Source organism: Coloeus monedula (genome assembly GCF_965178545.1).
Source record: "Coloeus monedula genome assembly, chromosome: 3".
Taxonomy (NCBI): domain Eukaryota; kingdom Metazoa; phylum Chordata; class Aves; order Passeriformes; family Corvidae; genus Coloeus; species Coloeus monedula.
In genome coordinates, this window is record NC_138783.1 from 44,551,127 (window position 1) to 44,574,703 (window position 23,577).

Below are 23,577 nucleotides of genomic sequence, written 5' to 3' on the forward strand. Positions count from 1 at the left end.
TCAAAGCATGTACTTCAGAAGGGAATTATATTTGTATTGCACTCTTTCACCTTTAGGGACTTGAGAATTTCTACATTTTCCTGTAGTACCTATCTTCAACCCTCCACAATTTAAGGGAACATTACACCATCACCACATTAACCTTTGAACCTCTCCTCAAACAGATACAGTCCACGGAACATGCACAAAACCTGGCTGTAAGCTTAATAATCTAACACTTTCTATTACTGTACTTCAGCCATCCTTTGCAGAGACTAGTTATGGCACTTCAGCTTTCATCATGAACTCCAAAACTGCATAGGTACCAAAACTTAAAACACCATTTAAAAAAACATGGAAGTGGTTTCCAGATGTTTTGCTTTGGTTTAATAAATGCAATACAAATTAGTAATTTGTAAAAGCCACAAAACCAGTCTGATTCATAAAAAAATTACATATGGCAAAAAAAAGTTTGTTCAAAGAGCTTCCTCACACTGGTTCAGCCATTTACTATCTCAAGTTTGCATATTAAACTGTCTTAAGAGCAGCAGTATATTAGTCCCACCGCTTTACAGACTGCATAAACACACAGCACTCCCTGCGTACCAACATCAAAGTAGATATAGGAAGAGATGAAAGAAAAAACTTTATGAAGACGATAAGGTAAAAAGGTAAGGATTAAACATCATTAGGAACAGAAGGCTACAGAATAATGTCAGACAGATTTTACTAATAGATAAATCAAAAGAAAGCAGTACTCCAAACTCACATCAGTTGTCTATTTATACTACAGAAATAAATCATGAATTCAAGCCATAATTCAAATACTGCATTACACAGACTCAAAGATTTTCCTGTGTAACACCACTGTAGTAAAAAAAACTTATACGCTATTTCAATTCAGCCACCTTATGGAAATTAGATTGATCTTCCAAATATTAGAGTTTTAAACCACCATATTATTCCAGAATCTGTTATTTACTCCTTCTGAATACACAATACCATAAAATGTGGAATAAATCTAAAAAAATATATCCTTTTTAGTCTTAGTAACTTTGATATCTATCTCTGTTATTCCCCAGTGTAATGCTTTCTTTCTCTCATGCCTTGCAGTCTTGTACAAAAGTGCTGCAAATTACCACCAAAAGCAGATGATAATTTAACTCCTTCTACACCCTATAAGTGTAAATATAAATGCAATATTTCAGTCAATTAAATTCAATCTTCTTAGCCTATGAAATGATTAACAGTTACATAACCCACGATGTCTAATTTTAGCTTCTATGTTTCTATTTTCGGTGCAGATCTGAGAGAATGCCATACAGCTGAGAAACATTTTGTATATATTCTTTTAGGAAGAAAGCACAGAAAATAAGAGTCAACAAATATTCTGTTCTTCAGGAAGACGAGAACTAAGCACACTGAGAACAGCCCTATTAACAGCTCAAATTTTGATTAGAGCAGGAAAGATGTAATTAAACAAAGAAGTCATCAGTTTTATTCAGATAAAATCAGACCACAACATGTTAAATGAAACTAAAATTCACAGTGCTAGGTAGAACTGAGAATAGTAAGTCTCTTTTAAAAACAAACTATTTGGTTTTAAAAGTAGAGTAGATGCTGAGTAACAGCTTGAAAAACTGGAAAGCCACTTTGTGACAAACCCAGCCAAAGTGAAGGAACAGACTTTCTACTGAAGCAATCAAACAAGAAAATGTTTCAATTATGTATATTTTTCAGACACATATTACCTTACTATCTCAGGACAATGCACTAAAGTTGCTTTTACCCTTTCAAAACAGCCTCTTCACCCAAGCTATTTAACCTACTGGCCTCTAAGAGAGAAAATCCCAAACACATGACCTTGTACTACCGTGTATAAGAATCCGTGTATAAGAATCACTCACAGTGGCATGAAATTTACTTTAGACTGAGACTTCCAGGAAAAATGGAAGTTCTTTGCTCAAAAATTCCAATATGCCAAGACCTTCTACCGGTTTTCATTTACTTAATTTTGTCTGGAATACTACATAACTTTTCAACATGAAACCAAAAAAAAAGTGAAACCAAATCTATTTAATTGCCTTTTCCGCAGTTCAGTATATACTGATTCCATTTAAACAGATCTATTTATTTATTTATTTTCTCAACAAAAAAATTCATCCCAAAAAACACATGAAGAATTTACTTATAGTTATACTGCACAAGTTTACGTATTTACAAGACTACCAGACCTTCTGAAAACTATCAATTGGATCATTATGGCAGAGTCTGGAAAAAAAAAAAAACCTAAATAGGTCACAGTAATACAGAAGAGAGATAAAATAACACTGTCAAAAATCTCACCAGTTATGTTAACTGGGTTTTCTTAGCTCTTACCCATGATTATTTCATTCATTTCCAGGTTTAATGATTTCCAGCAATAAAGCTACAGAACACTGACTCTCTTATTGCAACAGCTGTCAAAAATAAGCAACAAGCAGTTAAAGCATAAATAGTTTCTGGACTAGAAGTACATTTGGTTATTGCAGATTGTCCATAAAGACAACTCCCAAGAGCTACAGTAAATACCCATAGCAAGAGACCTCCTACTGTCCAGTACTATCAAATCTGAGCAGAACAGCAAGACTCTTCAAAGAACAATGTCGGATTTATCAAACATAACTGTGGCTAGGCTCTTAAGCCTCACTCTCCAAAGAAGAAAGAAGGAAAAAAAAAAAAAGAGGGGAAGGGGAAGGAGAGCTCCAAAGCTATCTATCATTTAAGAAGCAACCAGAACAAAATCTAAGGTTTGATTTTTACAGGTAATACTACTTAACCTTTGGCAAGTGTGCTACTTCTTCATTCACTGATTACCAACTATAATTACAGCAACCCGCAGTTTACAGGAAGACATTGAGAAATGTAATCAATTTAATATCATTTATAATGGCTCCTTTGACTTTGCTTCCTTCTAAGATCTCACATGCACCTACATCAAGAGATACATGAACTCTTTAGAAAAAGACCCTTAGAAAAAAATTATCTTTGGCACAAGGCCAGTTTCTGCCACAAGATCTGGTAGCTAATATCCATTATTAGGGGGGACTGTGCGCTCTTTCAACACCACTGCAATCAGTTCTTCAGATATTGCTTTCCTTGTGAACAACCCTAAAATTCTTATTTCCTTCTATTTTCTCTGGTCCTTAAAATAGAGAGAACCCTGCCTGCCTCAATTTCATGGTTCCAATCCCAGAATTTAAAAAGAAGTTACCTCACCCAGGCCTTTTTTTTCTAGTCACCACCTCTGTAGCTTCATGGCTCTCCAGCTGCATGGAGCTGAAGGCCTCAGAAACCACATGAGCTCACAATGATTTTTTGCCTCATTCTTAAATCAGTTTTCCAGTTGAGAAGCTCTGTCAAAGGCAGTACTCAATTCTCATAGCCAGAACTCAAACAGGTCAGAAAACAGTATGCTGCCAATTCATTTTCCTGCCCTTTATAGTGCAGCTTTCTGTCACAAGTGAGCAGGATACAGATAGCTACTTCCAGCTGCAGAAAGTACCAAGATACTGCCCCTAATCCACTGGCAGGTAAAGAAGAAATTACAGAAACAATAAGGTATGGCCAGTTGGTCATCAGACCAACTGCAAAGCTCAGAACAGAACTTCAAACCCTTAGTCCCACGCTCAGAATATTCATCAAGCTGTACCAGTTCCAAATACTGGCACACAACACACATCATTTACACAGGTAATTTCTGATTAATAGCAAAAACCTTTTATAAATCTATGCATAGGGATGTAGTTGTGTATACACATACACATAGACACATTTATTCTTAGCAATAGATCTGCCCCACTCCTAATCTGCTACCAAAATGAAACATCAGTAAACAAAGAAAGCCTGAAGGCTATTACATAAACCAACTGAGTTGAGTAGAAATAATCTGACAATTCAGTTCCCTTTCTTGAATGGTTTGCTCACTGGATACAAGTGAAAGAGACAAGCAAAAGTCATTTAACACATGGCAGATGAAATCCTAATCCAAAAATATTACATCAACAGAAAAAGAATTAACCTACTGAATAATTATCTCCTCAAAGACTTCTAGAATTATTATCAAAACAAAAGTTGGAGATTTTTTTCCCCCCCGGGATAGAAAGTGGATGAACCCTTATCTTAGCTGAAGTGAGAGGAACAGGAGACCATAAACACTGCTTATTTCCTCCCTTCAAAACTGACTTTCTATGAGATACCCTCTACCACTGTAAAACGACTATCTAACTTGGAGCAGACACTTTACACATGTTCTGTCTTCCCCTGCCAAATCCTACAGCAAACCCTTCCACTGATTCTCACAGACACTGACTGAGTCAGGCTCAAATTATGCCTCCATTAATCACTGTAAATCAGCTCATCTCAAAGTCAACAATTCCTGAAAAGTCATTCCTCCTGCCAGCCAAATGGGCCCAAGTACTGCTCCCGTTTCCAACCTCCACGCAACTTGCAGTACCAAGCTTTCTTGATCTTATTTTCCACATCTTGGTACTAAACTGTCTCAACTTCAAACATACACAATCAAATCTTACGAAATCTAGAAAGGGCAGAGTCAAAACAACTGGAACAGTTCCAAGATTATCCCTCTAAAATGTAAAAAATCCTAGATTTTAGATGAATATAAACCTGCTACTTACTGGTTTCGGCATTTTTCTTGTTTTCTGTAGTCTCCTGTTCACTTAAATCTTCCAAAAACTCTTTGCCCCGTTCTGCCAAAAACAAAATTAAAAGGGTTGTTTTTAAATTAACCAAAACTGAGTTCATGTACATCACAGCAAATAGTACAAATTCCAAAACGAGTAAGGAAGTGCTCTACATGTACAAAATACACTTTTCAGCAGATGACATATAGAAAGAGCAACTAATTTAGCCAGTGCCAGCATCTACAGGTCTCGAAGCAGTAACATCCTTCCTAGTTTTTGTAGAACATTTAAGCAGTAATGTTACAATAAAGAGACAACAGTTCCCCAAGTGCTACAAATTTTTTAAAGGTTTGTTATCATATATCATCTACTATTAAAAACCTCTAACATTATTTACGAGAAACATCATGAAGACAAAAAAACAACCCTCTAACATAATCTTAAAGCATCAAAACTGTATTTCCTGGCTATAAAATAATTTGTTTCTCTCAGCAAAGGCATGATAGTCATTTTTTCCAAATGAAAAGAAATGCAAGTACACCAAAACAGTAAAAAAAGGAAGAAAATCTGCTGTGCTTAAAATAACAGAGCTTTGTTCTTTTTAAGCAGAAGGCTATAAGTTATGTCTACATGGTAATGAAAGTATTCACTATTGTGTTCAGTTCCAAGAAAGTTTTTATACCCTAAAAAAATATGCTTGCAATGTTATTGGTAGATATCATCCTACCTCCTTTTTTATTCCTTCTAACTCAGAAAGAGCAAGCAGCTAGTCACCCTCTTGCACATATTTACAGTAATGACTTCCACAAATTAGACCTGTTGCTGGTTTGCAAGGAGCATAAAAGACTGCACTGCCCTCAAAAATAATTATAACCGGAATTACGCTTAAACTAAGAAAAATGAGTGTGACATGCTAGTCAGAATAATCTGAGATTTCAGTATTATAACTCCACAGCTGCAACAGATGAATAAAATCTTCAGAAGTGCTTAAAAGAAAGAGAAAAACAGAATACTTGAGAGCAATCCAGTTATCAAAACCAAGCTTTTGTGTAACTGATTTTTCATTCATAAAGAAAAATGGAAAAATATTTTTATATAAAAAATACAAAAGAAGTCAATTTTCCTTGCTTATTGGCAATAAAAATACATTAATATTAGAAACATTTGCACAGCAATTTAAGGTGCACTAGCACTTTCTTTTTTCTTCTAATCTGTAGAGATATGTTTGAAAAGAGGGACTGAAAAAACAGATAAAGGATGAAAACAGAATTTAAGAAGCATAAATGTTGCTAGCTGGTAAAGAAAACAAATGTTAAGACTAAAGATGACAGAAAAAGAGATCTAATGACATAATTCTGACACAGAACAAAACTGTGTTTAACAAAAAATCAGCCTGAAAACATTAAAATACTATCTTGAAGTTACATTCATTATGATATAACTAATCTAGCCCAGCTCTAAAGGTATAATAATACTGTTTGCCTAGCCTAAAGACAATTACATTCCAGTAGATTTTTTAATTACAGAAGATACTCTAGAGAACTGGACAGTATCAGTCGTGTCCCATATGCAGGCTCACTGCCTGATGTGCAGTGCCAATTTACACACTGAGCTGAGGCACTTCCATTTATCTGTACTGCTCTGCACAGAGCAGGGAGCTGGGTGGGAACCCACCAAAGGTTGGCACCCCAATCATCAAAACTTTACACCTTTCATACATTTCAGCAAACGAAATCACGCTTTTTTTTGCTACAGGTTACATAGCTCTCTTCTTGATTAACGTTCTACCTTCTACTGGTTCCATGATTCTCTTGCTTCTCCTGCCAACCAGTGAACATGCTCAGCCATTCCCCTCTTGAGTCATGGACTTCAGGAGTCGATGGGCCCCCAGCTGTGGTCACAGTCTCCCCCTGCCACAATTACCTTTTCTCTACTTGGAACTGATTCAGCACAGTTGCTGAGTTGGCTTTGTTTGTTTCTTCCTTATCTAGGGAGTTCTGCCAAACGTCCTTGTGGCTCATGAATTCTGCATTCCCTGTGCCCACTATCAATGCAACATCCTCCTTCTCAAACTTTGCTAATTTCCCCCTGGGTCTGAGACGGCTGAAGAGTGTCAAGCCCTAAACCTTAATAAGGCAATTCTACTGACAAGTCATTTATCTTTCTAACACCTGGACATCAGCAGTAAGACTACTATTCTAAGATACTGTTAAATATATTTTTGAACATTATGAATACACTTTTCCTCTATTCCTCTCCCCCCCTTTTTTTTAACCACAAATGCTTCCAGGGGAGGAAAAAAGACATTGGCTTTTGATAAACTCTGGCTTTTGATAAAAATTCAACAGCACGTTTCCCTTTCAGAGAAGAGACTGCCTCCTCTTTTCCCTTCTTACCCTAATGCACTCCTTGGAAAAATTCAAGGGAATAACGGAAACCAAACAAGCTTGGCTCTAATATCTGCTAACAGATTCCGAGCTGTAGTAATCCCTGTGCTCACCTCTGACAGCAGAGGCTCAGTGATTGAAAAACTGAAGGCAGATTGAAGCCCTAGAGTTACACTCAGTTAATTAACGATGCAAAAACTAAATTAGATTCTCATCCACCATTTTGTAAGCATGCCAACTCAACAGTACCAAAAGGAACAGAAAGTAGCACAGCTACTTTCCTGTGCCTTTAGTTACAAAGCACTGAAGAGAAGGGGTATGGTAAGATTACTGATAAGGGAGCCCAGTCTCCAGGAGAGCAATGACAGCATATGGCACAGGACCAAGATCTGTGTTATCAAATGATTACTTTCTGAGGTCCCTCTAAGAGACAACATGTCTAGCAATTTCTACAATGACTGTCATACCCTCATATATTTTATCACTACAAATTCATTCACAAACATGTCCCAGATTTTTGCTTTGGGATTTACTCACTTTGTTATAATACAATCAACAAACCATAAACAATTTATTTGAAAACGTACTTTAAAACCTTAAGGTAACTTTTAAAATCAGAAATATGACTACACAGTTTTACAGGTTAATCCTATGTCATCAAAACACAATTGGGAGACATGTTTTTATATGCAAGAGAACAAAGTTATCAGCAAAAAGCAAGAATCCTCTTATGCAAAACTCAATAAAAATGAAGTCTCACTGTTAGTCCCACAGATCTCATGGGCCCGAGAAACTATCACAGTATATGAGCAATAGAAAATACGTGCAAACAGCAACCCACATATCTTTTTGTTCAAGTGTTTGCTTGTAGTATTTTTCACTAAAGTAAAAAAAAAAAATCTATATCTCTTTAAAAAAAGAAATTTTTTAACATTTTTAGCCAAAAACAAATTTATAGCAAAGTATGCTGAATTTATTTCCATTGTTTTCATTTTATATATAATACAAAAAACAGTCTGGTTTTTTTATGCTTTCATATCCAAAATGTTGTGCAAATTTGAAACAGTTCATTCACACGAACACATTGTAACTATTATATGTATATACAAATCAAGAAGTTCACAGATCTTAAAACTCCAAATATTGACATCAAATAAACACTGAAGAAAAAATGAAAATCACCCTTTCTTTCCCAATTATTGGCACCAGCTAACATTAAAAAGAAAACAAATATGAGGAAAACATTGGGCCAAAAGAAACCAAAAATTGCAGCCAGGCAAAATATTGTGTATCTCCACTATTATTACTGGAATCAGTTCACTTTTGCTACTTACGCCTTTCCAGATAAATTTATATTTAGCAGATGCAAAATTTTTAACTTTGAAGCAACTAATTACTTAGACTTACTTTTATCTTAACACTCATGGGAAATGGCATTGCAAATAGTGGGGGGAAAAAAAACCAACAGCAAAAAAGACCCCAATCAGCTGGGATCGCGAATGATATTCCGTTTGCTTCCTGCATTCTGAAACCAGTTTGTGACCTACTAGGCATAAAGGCTCATCACTTGGGCATTTAAAATCCTAAAGGTCCCTCTTCCAAGTCAGGATTAGCAGGATTGTGACTTTGCAGGCTTCCTACTGCTACAACACTCAGGACCTTCAAGAACATATGCAGTAATCTGGACTCTGGGCCAAAAAAACCCAAAAGTATCAGCAGGCTCCATCACAAACAGATAAAAAAAGTCATCCAGAACATCAAGAACTCGCTTGAAATGAAAAGCTGTGATTTCAATTTATTTCACTACAAGGCAGTTAAGGTTTTTAAATCAGTATCATCCATGTTTCTAGTTATGCCACAGAAAGCAACAAATAAAGCAATTGTTGAAAGATGACAATGAAAGCTTTCTTCAGAAAATGATGGTGCATAAAATGCCTGATGCCAAAATTCTGCCAAATAATTTATGCAGCAGCTGTTTTCAAAAGAAACATTCATAAACACAGCCATGGGTCTGAGGTCAGGTGAGGACGGGATAGCAGGCAGAAGGCTCGAGCAGGACACTTGACTGGTAGAGATGCAACACTCAAAAGCAGGATCCCTATCCTAAGCCCCAAGAAAGCTCAGGGCCTTCTCTCAGAAGCAGCCTCTCCAGCAGCAGAGCTCCTAAGCTTGAGCAAGAGGTTTACCATCTATTTCCCTAAATACAGACAGATGTCAGGGACCACAGAGCTTTACCCACAACAATATAACTCACTCATTTATTAACAGGAACTTATTTAAAAATAATATACTTTTTCTTTTCAAAGTCTTATCCCATTCCATTTTTTGTGGTACATGAAAGTTTTAGATCTTTGCAGGGGAAGCAACAGGCAACTCACAGGCCATTGGACCGGACTAACTGGTCTCGGATTTCTACAAAAATGGCTCTCTACTCCAAAGCAGTCTGTGAATGTCTGCAGGGCAATCATCTTTCACACTAACAGCTCCCTAATGACACACTTGCTGCAATCCAATAAAGAAGTTCATTTGCCACAGACTTTACTTCTGCATACATTTTTTCAGTCGGACAGAAAGACCGCCCACACAGCTGTCTGCAATATAAGCAAACCAGGGGGGAACTAAAACAAGCAATTTATCTCACAGGAAAAAAAAAGAAAGAAAGAAAGAAAGAAAGAGCTGAATTCTATACCTAACATGCAAAAATTGAGATTTGACCAGTGCTAGGTATCACATGCAGAGTTTTACATGCCAACTTTTTTTTTTATGTACTGTATCTTTCCCTTCTTAAAACCACCATTTCCCCCAACCCTCCCTTCTCTGAAACACCCAAAACAGGCTTGCTATCTCTGAAAAATAACTGCAATATAACTCATACAACTTAGGTATTCAATGTATCTATAGGAAAATACATTTTGAAGAGTGAAGTACATCTAAACTGGAGCTCTTGAACTTCAGAAGTAAAATGAAAACTTGGCAGTTGCCAACACAGTATTCAACTAAAAGCAACACATACCAGTCAAAGAATTTGCACACTACTTGCAGTTTTGGCAGTTAATAAACTGGAATGTTTCAGACATGCTACACAATTTACATACAGTTAATATTTATGGAGTTTAGTAATCTTAACTTCAAGTATCCACAACTGCACTATGGGAAATAATTCTAAGATTCTGAGGAGTCCTACAATGATAGGATGGCCAATCTTACCATGTACATTGGATGCACCATCAAAAATGATGGAAGTACTGTTGCTTCCAAGTGCAATAATCCTTTCTCTAAGCATACAGTTAGCAAAGAAATAGGACATATACCCAGAATTTTGGGTATACCTCATCTCAAAGTCAAGTATTCTATTTTCTGAAGGATGCTGTTAAGGCTCTTACAACTAATTCCATAAAATAAAGGAAACTTATGAACATGAACTGGCCACTCATATCATTCTCCATATGCACTAGCTAGAGCTCTTAAATTATAATGGTATAGTGTATAGATTATTAACTGCCTTTTTGGGCCAATGTCACATTTCTTTTTCTTTGTACAACATGACTTGAACGTTTCATTCCACAGAGTGATTAATAAATACCTAAAGCAGAAAGGAAAACAAATACATTTTAAATCCAAAGTACAGCTAAGTATTAGCCTATTGGTAAAGTTAGCCAACAAATGCAGTTCATCAGTGTTGAAAGGAAAGAGTTTACCCAGGCTCCTTCAGCTCTGGAGTAAACTCGCTGAGCATGCAGGATACACTGGGTGCTGCTTTAATGGATCAGTATCTTTCCACAATCAGTTCTTTCTTCAGAAGTCTGTATAAAGCTTTGTTTACATTTACAAACTTGAAAATCCTCCCTTTCCTCTACTCCCACAGACTTCTAATGCAATACAAAGTGATAGAACAGCTTTGATGTATTTAACACATCCAACAGAAATACGTAATGCCTTCAACAACTTTCCTCTTCACCTCTGCCAACAGAGGCACCCCTTCTCAAAAAGCAGAGCAAGGCTGCTGAAGAAGAAAGGCCGTTTACCTAGCCTGGCAAAGGAGAAAGGAACTTTGCCAGGAACTGCCTTCTCACATCATAACGTCTACGCGTCTTACCCTCCTAGATTTGCAGCTTGTAGGTGGATCCAAATCCTTACTCTCTTTATGTCTTTGCCCAATTTTCTGTGAAACAACCTTCCTCTGGCAGTACTATTACCATCAAGCCCTGAAATGCTCTCTACTGCAATGGCAGAAACAGTCCAAGCAGAACTCTTTTCGTCATTTCTACACACACTTCTACACCTTTCCCTTGAGTCAGCACTCAATGAAAACTCTCTGGACAGCTCCAGACATGTCCCACCATGTCATTTTTTCATGCGTTTTCTAAAGATGTTTCACTTTTGCTCTCCAGTTTCCCAACCTAAGAGAACAACTGTGTCGCTTCAGTACAAAGCTTGGAAATATGCCACTGCCTTGCAATTGCCATTTGCTGGGAGGCTGCTTATCTGGGAACATTGCACTGACTTGCAGTTTATTTTTCTCACAGTCCCTCTTATGCTAAATCAATAGATCAACAGAGGTAAGTCCTATAATCCAATAAACAGTTACTACTTGTCCCATCTTTAATGATTAAAAAACAACTTCATCAGAGTAGCCATAATGTCACTGTACACCAACTCCACATCTTCCCTGGAAGCACACGTTGCCCAGCAGCGCTGTGCCAACGCACCCGGAGCTGACAGCGACAACCGCATTTCTACAATCTTCTCAATGTGCGAGGCGCTGTGCAGGCACACGCATCCCCAAAACGCTCCCGCGGCACAGACACGGCGACAGGCATCTCCGGTGGAAACAAACCGGAGTGACACACAGAGATACATATGAAGCCTGACACGAACCGGTCACAAAGACAGAATTACTTAAAAGTCAGAAACGCCACTCCTGTAACTCAGTTTAAAAAATGTAATATTTTTTAAAGCCTGTACCAGAAAGAGGAACACGAAATACTTGTCTAGGGTGTTACACAGACTGGAAAAGACAGCTTAATAGCACCTTACAACTGAAGTGATTAGTTGTGTTGGCATAGAGTCCAGAGAAGTTGGGTTTTTTTCGCGTTCAGATTAAGAAAATGACAAAAGACAAGTGAACTCCACAAAGTTGAAACTAAACCCCCTTATCTGCGCTAAACTTTAATCGACAAGGTTAATTACAAATGCCCACGACTTGTACAAAACATTAATCCATTCAAAAAACAATGCACAAAGGCTCATTCAGGGCCGCTGCGCCCATTACGTCGGTCAGTACTTAAGGACTCCTAAAAACGCGCATTTGTCGAAAACAATAGACAGCAACAGATGCTCCACAGCACTTGTTTATGAAGTAATTCCTCATTATTCTCCCACACCGCGGCACTCCGCTGGCCCGACCCGACTGCCACATGTCTACTACGGTATAACCTCCCGAGCCGCGCTGCTCGGGGACATGAATAATGCAGCGGAGGCTGAGCGGGCACGCCAGGGGCGCGCTCCCGGGGCTCCCCGACAGAGCCAGGCGAACCGGGGGTCGGTGAGCCGGGTCCCGGTCCCGGGCGGAGGCGGTGCCCCACACAAGAGCGGCACGGTGCCACGCTCCCTCGGCCGCAACAAGTCGCCTGGTGCCCCCCGCCCACCGAGGGCTGCGGGCGGGCTCACGCCTCGAGGTGCCGCCCCCGTGCTGCCCCCCCGGGGCCCCGCCAGCAGCCGCCCGCACGCCCCTCGCCTCAGCGCCCTGCGCCCCCGCCTCACCTGGGACTCCGCTCCCTTCGCGGCGCTGAGCGGAGAGGGGGGGGGGGGGACGAACCCCCGGGGCAGGGTGCTTGGGGCGCGGCGCTCCCTGCTCCTGGCGGGGCGGTATGTTCCCCCCGCCGCCCCCTCGCAGCGGGGCAGGAGGCGCAGCGGGGCCGCCCCGCGCTGCTCGCCGGGGACGCGGCGCGGAGCGCGGCGAGCGCTGTGACAGCTCTGCAATATGGCGGCCGCCGCCGCCGTTCGGATTTTCCCCCCTATCAGATGCGGCTCCTGCGCAGGCAGTGCGCGCGCACGCGCGGCGCGGGCGGACGGGCATGCGCGGCGCGAAGCCGCTGCCCGGAGGGGCGCGGGGGCGGCGGCCGCGAGGGGCTCCCGTGAGGGGCGGGAACGGCTCGGGGACCACGGCTCCCGGCGGGGGCGGGAGACGGAGTTCCCGTGAAGGGACGGCGGCGGGCGCTCACTTTCTGAAGCGGCGGCCTCTCTTCACGGGGCTCTGCGCCTCTCTGCGCGCTCGGGCGGAGCCGGTGCTCCGGGACCCCGCGCAGCCCACCCGAGCGCAGCCCTGCTCGTGTTATGTGAGCCTGTGGCAGCTGCTGAGCGGCAGAGCTGCCCTCCAGGAACTCCCTGCTCGCTTGAGTGAGGAGAGGATGAGGAGAAGGAGCGCTCCCGTTCGCGCGGCCGGGTGGGCGGGAAAGGAAAACCACTGTAAAGGCTCGAGCCAGGGAGGGGGAGTTGGCGGCGTGGGGTTTTTTTTCTGTCCAAAGCCCCGCCAGGCATAGTGCATTTTTGGCAGGCTTGAGCTCCCGGGCGCGGTGGGAGGCCGGGTGTCTAGCCAGATAGGGTGGCTGGGAGCTGGCGATTCCACCAGCCCCGGGGTGCGGCGGGCAGGAGCGGGGTGAGCGGTGAGCCGGGGGTTGGGAAGGGTCGAGCTGTGAAGGCTCATGAGAACAGGGATGCCTTCCGGGAAAGAGCATGGAATACAGTCTGAATGGAGAGCACTGAGCCTCTTCCTCTGCTCCGTATCATCGCAGTGATGGGCGTTCTCTCTTTTCATCACTCAGTCGTGTGAAATAGTCACGCTGGTGGATTTATGGATGGGATCACACCTTTTTTCGTTAATTTTCTTTTATATATATGTATATACATACCATCCCAATGGGAATGTAGAAGAAAACAGCCGTAAGGAGAATCCTTCTGAAGGACAGAGAGGTTGAGGCAATCCCAGCCCCCACTCTGCTTTCTCAGTTTATTTTTGTTTGCAAGGAAGTGAAGGTGCTCCCTGAGCTCAGCGGCAACCCAAGCGGGGAGGCCAAACAGCAAAGCTCAGTGCAAAGGGATCCACTCGAGCTACCAACTCTTGAGTCATGCAGCTGCTATTAATACACCTTGCCCTCTGGCTGTCTGATAAAGAGAGGTTGGGGGAAGAACTATGAGGAATTTTCAATTAAAAGCTGCCTCAAAAAGAATAAAATGAACACTCTAGAGTGAATTGGAGGTGGGGAGAAGGGGAACAGGAGGAAAGCAGCCTGGCAAACAAGGAATAATCTACCAGAGAGTTTGTGGGAGCCTCACTGACTAAATTTTTAAAATTTTTTGGACAAAATTTAAACAACATTCTGATAAGGGAAATGACCAGCTAATACAAACTATTATGAAATTAAATTGAATTAGTGATATAAGCTTGAATGTAATTACTTTTTCTGGAGACATTTAGTGAGTTTAATTTGTGATAGTTTTATGCATTTTGTTGTGAATTTTAAACAGGCACTCATCTAAACACTCATCACCACAGAATCTGAACATCTCAGTCTATTAAAGGTATGTTCAGTTTCCTCACGTGGGCTAAAATTTCACTTCCAGCTTTGTTTGTGCCATTTTGCTCCAAGGAAGAAGCAATGGTGGCTAATTCCTCTTTGTCTCTGTTGTTCTTCATTGTGAAGAACATCCTTGTGTGAAACAGTATTTTGCAGTACATTAAACTTCTAAGGCATCTTGCAGCGTCTGCAGATACAGAGTTTCCCGGAGCAGCCACCATTCCTATGCATTGTACTGTTCCCTGTTCAGATGGCCTTTACCTGCAGGTCCGAGTTAGGGAAGTGAAACAAACAAACAAAAGGCAGAAAAACAAACCCTGTTTCATTCGGTCACTTAAATAAATTGACTATGATTCACTGCAGTGCACAGTTAAAATGTGTTTACTTTAGTTGACCGAATTAAAGGCTTGCTTTCTTCCCAAATTCTGAACTGGCTCAAATATGGGATTATTGCACTAGGGCTCAGTTTCATTACTGATGTTGATAGCATGTGGAAGCAAGTTCCTTTCAGTTTGTGCATTATCACTGCAGGATATGCTTTATCTCTTACCCTGTTACATGAAGAATATTATTGCTCAGAAATGTCAAGGTAAATAATAGTCTTATCTCCCTTGTCAACAGTATAATGTGGTTTTCTTCTCACCTTGCTTCCTTAACAAGGTGTAAAATTGCAGTTTGTCTGATAAAACAGGGCAGTAAAAACAGAAGTGTAGTTAGAGATCGTATTCTTTGTAGCCATGGAACTGAAACTACAGAAAGAACTACAGGCAATAAAGAGAGCTTTCAGATACCCCTATAAACTTAAATTACACAGTTCTCTAAGAGGTAGGTTATAAAGATAAAGCTAATGATAAGAATGCTGTAACTGCAAGGCATAGAAGTTTATCTTCCAGCAGTAATGCCAAAACCCATCTCTTCATTAAAAAACAGATTTTAAACTTCCATTGCCTGATCTGAGAAATCAATCCTAGAATCCTTTTAGAAAGTAAAGATTTTTGGGCCAAGGTTTTTTTTGCAGTGCACCTGCGAAAGCATAAAGCATTAGTCAGTGAATACCTGGTTGTGTGTTACTTTTTTTAAAGCCAAATGTACAGTTCAAGGGGCATTTACTAGACAAAGCATTTTGAAAGGGAGAACTACAAAAAAAAAAAAAAAACCCACCATGAGAAATTTCTGATTTTTTTTTGGATTTTTTTAAATTTTCAAATGGTATGCAAAACACCTTGACGTTGCCTAATTCAATTATGATTTATGCCATCAGTCTGGATAGAAGTGCAGTGCTGCCCGTACCATTCCCCTGACGTGAAGAGTTATACGTGGACTCAGCCTACACGCCTGGAAGGCAGCCATTCTGGGAATAATTATACTTATGACTCAACACACATACTCAGCTATTAATATGTTTACAGAAGCAGACCTGACATTGTCTAGAATTATTGTAGGATAATTTTACTGTTACTAGTTGTATGGTCTAAAACCAAATTGCTTTTTCTTTTGTTGGTTTCTGAATAACAATAAAAGGATACATTGCCTTAATGGGCATTAATAGTAATTATTTTTCCAACAAGTATGTTAGGTTGCCCTTTAGAGTCTTTGCTAGAAACAAACGGAATTTAAAGAAGTCTCTTGTCATTAGATGAAAACAATTCACAGATATTTTAAATATTTGGTGAAATGACAATAAACGTCTGAAGTAATAGTTTTCATGTCTCTTGTTAAATTTTTCTGTCACTTAAAATTAAATGTATCTAATTCCAAAAATTATTTTTCATGCATGGTATTAACATACCAGATTTCAATAAAAATAAAAGGGTTCCAGTAGCAACGCGGAGTATTCCAAGTCGCCTTTATTGCATGCATATGTACAGTCTCAGCTTTGATCAAGTTCAAAAGGCAAAATGTGGTATGATCCTGGGGAATTAGTCTTTTCTCTCTCTGAAATACCATAGGTATGTGAACTTTACTTAGGTGTCCTCCAGGGATTGCACTGGGGCAGCACCTCCAGAATCCTCAGCGCCAGTGAAGAAGTCCAGGAGTCCATGTCCAGGATAATCCCCTGCATGAGTGTTGTAATGAGGGAGGGCGGACAGTGTGCAGAAAGTTATATGGAAGGGGTATCCTCCCTTCTTCAGAGACACACAGTAAACAGAAAGGATAAATCAGCACCTGAAAGCCTGGTTGGAACACCTGAAAAACAGTGGGCAGGGTAATCTACTGCTGAGCTGCAGTGTTGGCAGCTGGCTCCATGTCAGGCTGTCCTTCCACCTATTGATTTAATCACCCTGCTGAGAAGGCTTTGCCTCTAACATTGACTGTGAAGCCTGGCTGGCCAGCACACACCTTTCCCATTGAAAATCCGAATGGTTTTGCAAAAGCTCTGTCCTGCAGCCCAATCAATTCCTGCCAGTGTAAGATTTAAGAACATTGTTGCTCTTGCTGACTGTGCCTATCAGAAGTTCCAGGTGAGAAGCCCAAAGGCTTTATCACTGATTGTCTGTCACACATGGTGACATCTTCCAATGACAGATTTTTGGCTTTTTCCTGTTATTTAGTCTCTGGTACTACAGCAAAGATACCACAGTGGTGTCCACCTATCTCAGAGTCAAATTTTAATACCTTTTCTACTCAAGACAGGGAGTAGTAGAATCACTTGTAGAGGAGTGTGTATTTAAGTGCCAAATGTGGATCTCAGCAATTCATTCTAAGTGAATCGGTATTCACATCTCTTTGTAATAATTTACTAATTTAATTTTTGTACAAAAATGTATATTATGCAGCACTTACATTCCATCTATTATTTCAATCACCTTATAATGTTATGATATTTTTTTCTTGCAGACTGGTAATTGCACAAGAGACAGCTTAACAAAGCTGCTTGCAGTTAAGGTTGGGGCAAGCTGTCTGATTTCTTGTATGTCACCGCTCTTGTGTCACATCACCCAAACATGCCTTCACTGACACATAAGGCTGTCATCTAACAGCTGACACTTAGCTGCAGTTCCTGCTTGTGTCCACTTACTTGTTTCTATCTCATTCATAGTTACAATTATTATGACAAGTACAAGTTGTTCTGCAGTGACAGCACTGTTTTTTTAGTGACACTGTTTATTTAGTTAGAATGTGGCAGTAGCTGTGCCATGTCCATAGCACTGGAAATCAAAGTCATTGATAACCATATACACTTCAGTGAAATAATGTTATAACAAATTAAAATAGTATGTAAGGTACTAAGCAGTTAAAGGCACCAATCCAGACGTTTTTGAAGAAACTATTTCTGTGGGCAAAAAAACTGAGTATGATTACCAGGGAACTGGATGCAAGTGTTTGAAAACTTGAAAAATGTATATACCTGTTAGAGCCAAAGCAAATGGTTTTGGAGGTTGTGTTATTGTTGGGTTTGTGTTTTGTGGGGTTTTTTGTTTGTTTGTTTGTTTCTCCTAAGGTGGATGTACACTGTTCTGAGACAGCCATACACTTTGTGAATAAATAAAATCATAATAGAAGGTAGAGCTTTTTACTAGGAATGCATCACTGAAGTATTTTTAGGTCCTGATCCCTTCTAATTTTACTGCATGTACTTGCTTCTTTATTAACAAGCAGAAATAAGCAAAACCACAGAAGGAGTGTTACAATTTTTCAGGCAAAATATGTTCTCAAGATTTTGTCTTCTCCCAGATTTACAAAAATGTAGATGTCAAAACCTCAAAATAGAAGCACATATTTCTTCACAAATCCAGCCTTTTTTTATTTTTGGGAATTTTCTGGAATACTTATATATCTTGAGGGGGGAAAAAAAGAAGAGTGAAAATTGAAGTACACTGTTCAGGTTTGTGTTTTCCAGATATGGGACATTTTTGATGGCATGCCAGTAGTATCACAAAAGATGAAAAAACGCCTAAAGGAAACACTTCATCACCTCTTTAAAGGGGATGTTCCACGACAGTCTCCTCAACCCACTTTTGCCAAAGTTGTTTCCAGCTAAACATTAATCATGAAACTCTGATCAAAAAAACAGCAAAGAACCCCAAAAAAGTCTCAGCATTAACATTACATAAAAAGGTAGTGAGAGACTGAATATAATTCCTCTCTTATTTTAAATGTTCTATGCCTCCACTGAAATCACTGGCTTATTTCAGCATTAATCCGCCAGTACTGAGTACAAGGTCTTAAGTCCACAGACATTCTAAATTTCTGAAGGAATTTAGGAACAAGAAGGGTGAGCTGATATTAGCAAAAGCATGTGTCATTAAAACCAGTTACAGCTCTTTTGCTGAAGCAGATATCCCCAGAGATTAATTTTTTCCATCCCACAAGCAGAACAAATCAAGGCACTCCATTTGCTGAACCAGAATACTATCAAAGCTTTATCATCAGCACACCTACAAAGATGTAATTTGGAGGCAAGAAGATAATTTAGCCTTAAGAGGGTACATGCTTTTGCAGCAGCTATGTTGCAATTGAAACTTACCAGATCAAATCACCCTTCATTGAAGTTCATCAAAGAGAAAAAAGGTAGGAAAAGGAGAAAGGTAAGATAATTCTAGGGTGCTAAGATCTTCAGTGTGCTGTGTCTCCAAGTATATTTTTAAAGGCTGCTTCTTTTGCATTTCACTGTGTATGAAGAAGGTCTGAAAGATTTAAGAGTATTTATTTGCCTTAGAAAAAAAATATTAAAAGATGCAGTCTTTGACTACCCTTAAGGATACCTCAAAGGCAGTTGAAGAACCAGATGGGCTACAATATTACAAGTACCAAAACAATGACAAATGATTAAACTGAAATGGGAAATTAGTCCCCTTAAGGATTTAAATTCTGCTAATGGTTTTCTGTTACCTGGTGAACAGAGATTGAAAGGATGGTACATAAAGGCAGATTTGACACTTCAGATGCTGCTAAAGTTGAAATTAAAAAATAGTTAAGTTTCTCCATGAAACTAGATTGACTTAGGTTGTGCGTGCTTGGAAACAGAGCCCCGTGACTGACTGACTTGAGGTAGCTGTAATTCCTTCCTCTGGCTGAGACAAGCTTGTCAGCTCTGCCTGGTGTGGATTCCCTATGGACCAAGAAGTTAGTAGATTCCTCAGTCAATCCTTCCCAGCTGGCAATACCTCAGTTATCTTTTTCTTCTTTCCTGATGGATGTTTAAATGAAATTTCTAGGATATTAATTTCTTCCAAGGCTCCTACCTTTGTTGCATTTGGTTGTATTTGGCTAACAGGTTCTAAAGTTATCAAGTAAACTTGCAGAGGAACCTACTTTGATGACAAAAGCTGGGCTGAAAATAAAGTTATAAAACTGAGATCCCCTATGAAGGCAGAAGAAATACCAATCCCAGGTATTTACCTTATTAAACAATGAACAGGTTTTTTTCCTATATCCTGGACTAAGGTTCAGATTAGACTGTAGATAACACATTATTAATTTTTATATTAGGCATTAAATGCTACTTGCAGCCTACATTGAAACCAGCAGTTGTGATTACAACCTTTTCCATCTGAAAATTCAAAATTTCATTATATCCCAAACTTGAATTCTAGGAATAGGCTGAACATCTGTCTGCTGCATCTCTATCATCCAACTGTTCATCTTCTGAGTGTAATTAGATGAGCATTCCTCCTGCAAAGATGTCAGATTTGCTCACTTTTTGTTTCTTTTAAAACAAAGTATGTTCCTTGCACCCACTTAACAGGTCAAGAGGAGAGTTAGTCTGGTTGCCCTGCTGATTGCTCATCATCTTCTATATGGAGTTTCTTCTACCTGGAGCCAGCCAAAATCATTGAGGCTTTGCATGAAAATAAAGGTTTAGTACCTTGAAGATCTGCCCTTTCTTGTTTCTTTACATAATTTCCTATAATTTAAGTACAGTTGAGATTTTTTTTTCCTTCATTGCATCAGCGGTGCCTGCAAACTTCATTTCTGTTGTCAATCTACACAAAAATGGGGAAATTTCCTCAGTGTTTGTGTAGAGGGAGTACAATGTCAAGTTGTTTGCACAAGGTAAAGAAGACAAAACACTAATTGTGCACATTATATGTTAAAAATAGTTTCCAGAAAAAGACTGAGCTATCAATGTAGATAGTACAGTAATTATGATCAACAAAATGTTTACAATTCATATATGTACAAATGATAGAATCTCAGCTGAAATCTGTACAGCTCTGGTTGTTGCAGTCCAGAAGGCTAACGAATTAGAAGACATTTGGATACAGAATTGGCATGGAAAAAAGGCACGTAACTGAATTAGAACATTTTGCCTAAGAAATTAAATAAATAAGAAGAGATTCAAATATGCAGGCCTGAGGCTTAGGAGAGGACAAAACAAAACAAAAAAGCCCTTGAAAAAACAAAGACAGCCCTTCTCTGAGCACTGTAGAGGAATGGAAAACCAAGAGGGGGTGAGTGCTCCATTTGCATCCTGTGAGTACAAAAGGAGCTGAGCAGAAAGAAGCAGGCTCGAAACCTTCTTTTGGAAGGTTATGCTTTGTTGTATTTCTGTTAACAATTCAGACACTGAGAAAAAACATGGTATAAATTCGAAATTGTGATGTAATTGCAGTAATGTGTGAAAAGCCTGGGCAAATTAACTCAGTGTAGATGTGCTCAGGGCTAGCAGTCATCCAAATCTAAAACCTCCCTTTAAGCCTCGGGTTGCAGCAGCTTCTAGAAGGGAAAACTGTAAAAAGCAATCTTCCTGGCACAACAAGGATTATTTGTATCTTTTTATGTTATCTCCTATGAAAAAGCACAAAATCACTAACAAGTGACTGACAAAAAGCAACAGCTGTCAGCATGGTGAGTAGGAAAGGACAGCAGAGGACTGCGATCAACCAACCCAAATTACATGGTGCTGTTCCAACACACAGTAGCCTGGACTGAGGCTTATGATCAATACACTGGACTTGAGGTATTGTGCCAGTGAACAAAGTATTATCTAAGAGGGTAAGTAGCTGTGACCTGCCCTAAGAAATCAGGGGACCACTCTAAGTTATGACCACTGTCTTCTAGGAGAAGTGTAATTGCTATCCCATTTCCCTTCCTTTACTTTCCTCCTTTCTAAGTTCTGTTTTATTAAGCTGTTTGTGAATACGAAATACAGTATTTTTAGGTCACTTTTTAGTAAATATTCCCTTATGGATTCTACTTCAAGGTCTAGCAAAAGGATTGCAAACATAAAAATAGCATCGAGAACGTGGTTTGAGAGCTTTCATTTTCTTAGTCTTGTAGTAGAAGAGGAGGCAGGCTGTGTAGCTGACAGTTCTGAGTGTTGTCTTTTCATCAAATAACAAAATAGACTGTGAAACTCACTGCTCCAGGATGTTATTAAAGCCAAAACACACAGCAGGAGTCTAAGAGGGAGGACAATATTCTCTTGTCCTGGATTACTGTATTTTTGGATATTCTTGTTATTTACGTAAGAGGTACTAAAAGAAAAGAGCAGCTTGAAACACAAAATTTAAACAAGTTTGTAATTAGGATGAAGCCTCCATCACCCCAATTCTGTCGAAAATATGTTTGAGTTTGCTTTGATTTTGCATCTTCTCAGAAGCACTGGGAATTGACAACAGTTACAGATACACAGCTGGGCTAAATGAACATAATGCTGTATGGCAAGTTATATGCTTCAGTGAGCTCAACATTTTCTTAGAAATAAAACTAGGTTTAGCCCACAGAGAGAGCATGTCAGTGATCAAACTATACATGCCTCAAGGAAAAACAGAAGAAGGAATCTCTAAGGTTTAATTCTGTAAAGCAAAGTTTCAAAGAGACTGCTGAAGAGCAAGTAATTGCTCCAAACTCTCTTTTTCTGAAAGGTCATTTTTTAGTTCCCTTTAGGAGCATGTACCCTGTAGGGGAATGTAAGAAATACATGTTACACAACTGTTCAGAAAATCCTTCATTACTGAAGGAAGTCAGTTCTTTTAGGCAACATAGGCTTTTGGGAAATTCATTTATGCAGAGATCCATTTCAGATGTTACTATACAACTATTGGGGCTTGGAAAACCTTGTTCACAAATGCAACAGACCATGAAAAGGGTGAGATGGATTTCTGTTTATAGCTCTTCCTAGAAATCTAAATTTTTAAGTTGAACTGCAATAGCCAACTATTAAGATCCTCGAAAGCACTACCTTTCCCTGTGGAAGGATCTGTCATGGTTCCACTCGGGATTCTTTACAGTTCACTGTATTTGCAAAGGCTCATTTTGATATTCATTCTCCCACATATCCAAAATCTGATGGCAGTAGTCCTCCTTTACAACTGTATGGAGGAAGAGAGTCCAGCTCTCACTGTAACCTGCTTGTCTTTCAACTTGTGGCATAGTCACAATATTACTGCCAATGGTAGCTGAGCAGAACATAACATTTTTGCTTACATGTCTTTTTCATTAGTAGTTGTATGATGAAACTGAAACACCACATCCTGCAAAATACAGCAAGGAAGGCTGTATTGTTAAGGTGGTTTTACAAGCAAAACCAAGATATGCCTGAAGTCTGCATAAGGGCTTTTAATCCAGATACTGTGAGTAAGACCAGCAGCAGTACTGTCACATGCACATGTAGGCACATTCTCTGCCCACTTCTTCACTTCTGCTGAACTGCAGCTGAAATTTCTTCATCAAAACTAAAGACTTCAGAGCAATGCTTTAGAGAAGGTTCAGGCCTTCTTCAAGATGTTAGTATAATGAGATGTCATTTGCTTCTCATTACATTTTCAAAATCCCTGGAAGAGATTTTTAATTGCTAACACTTTTGTTCATCAGTTTAAGATACTCTATCTGCTCATCTGCATCTTAATATATTCAGATATATTAGTTACAAAAATATTTGTGTAGTACCTAATGTTGTATTACTCAAAAGCTCACTACCTTCCATTGCAGTAAGATAAAACACAGAGTAAAGTTAGTCTCAAAAGAGAGATGAGTCTCATTAGTAGTACTGATCATTTTAGTCAA

The 23,577-nt window shown here is 39.5% G+C and overlaps 1 protein-coding gene across 2 annotated transcripts in view; it reads right to left on the bottom strand.

Moving 5' to 3' along the window:
- The window catches only part of RDX (radixin), a 38,109-nt gene extending 25,054 nt beyond the window's left edge, over positions 1-13,055 (bottom strand). For both annotated transcript variants that reach the window (XM_082278809.1, XM_082278808.1), the window contains exons 1-2: positions 12,812-13,055; positions 4,656-4,727 (exon numbers count right to left, since the gene is read on the bottom strand). In XM_082278809.1, coding sequence (XP_082134935.1) covers positions 4,656-4,667 — 12 coding nt within the window. In that variant the 5' untranslated portion in view covers positions 4,668-4,727; positions 12,812-13,055. The remainder of the gene's footprint in view (positions 1-4,655; positions 4,728-12,811) is intronic.
- Positions 13,056-23,577: the final 10,522 nt, after the last annotated feature.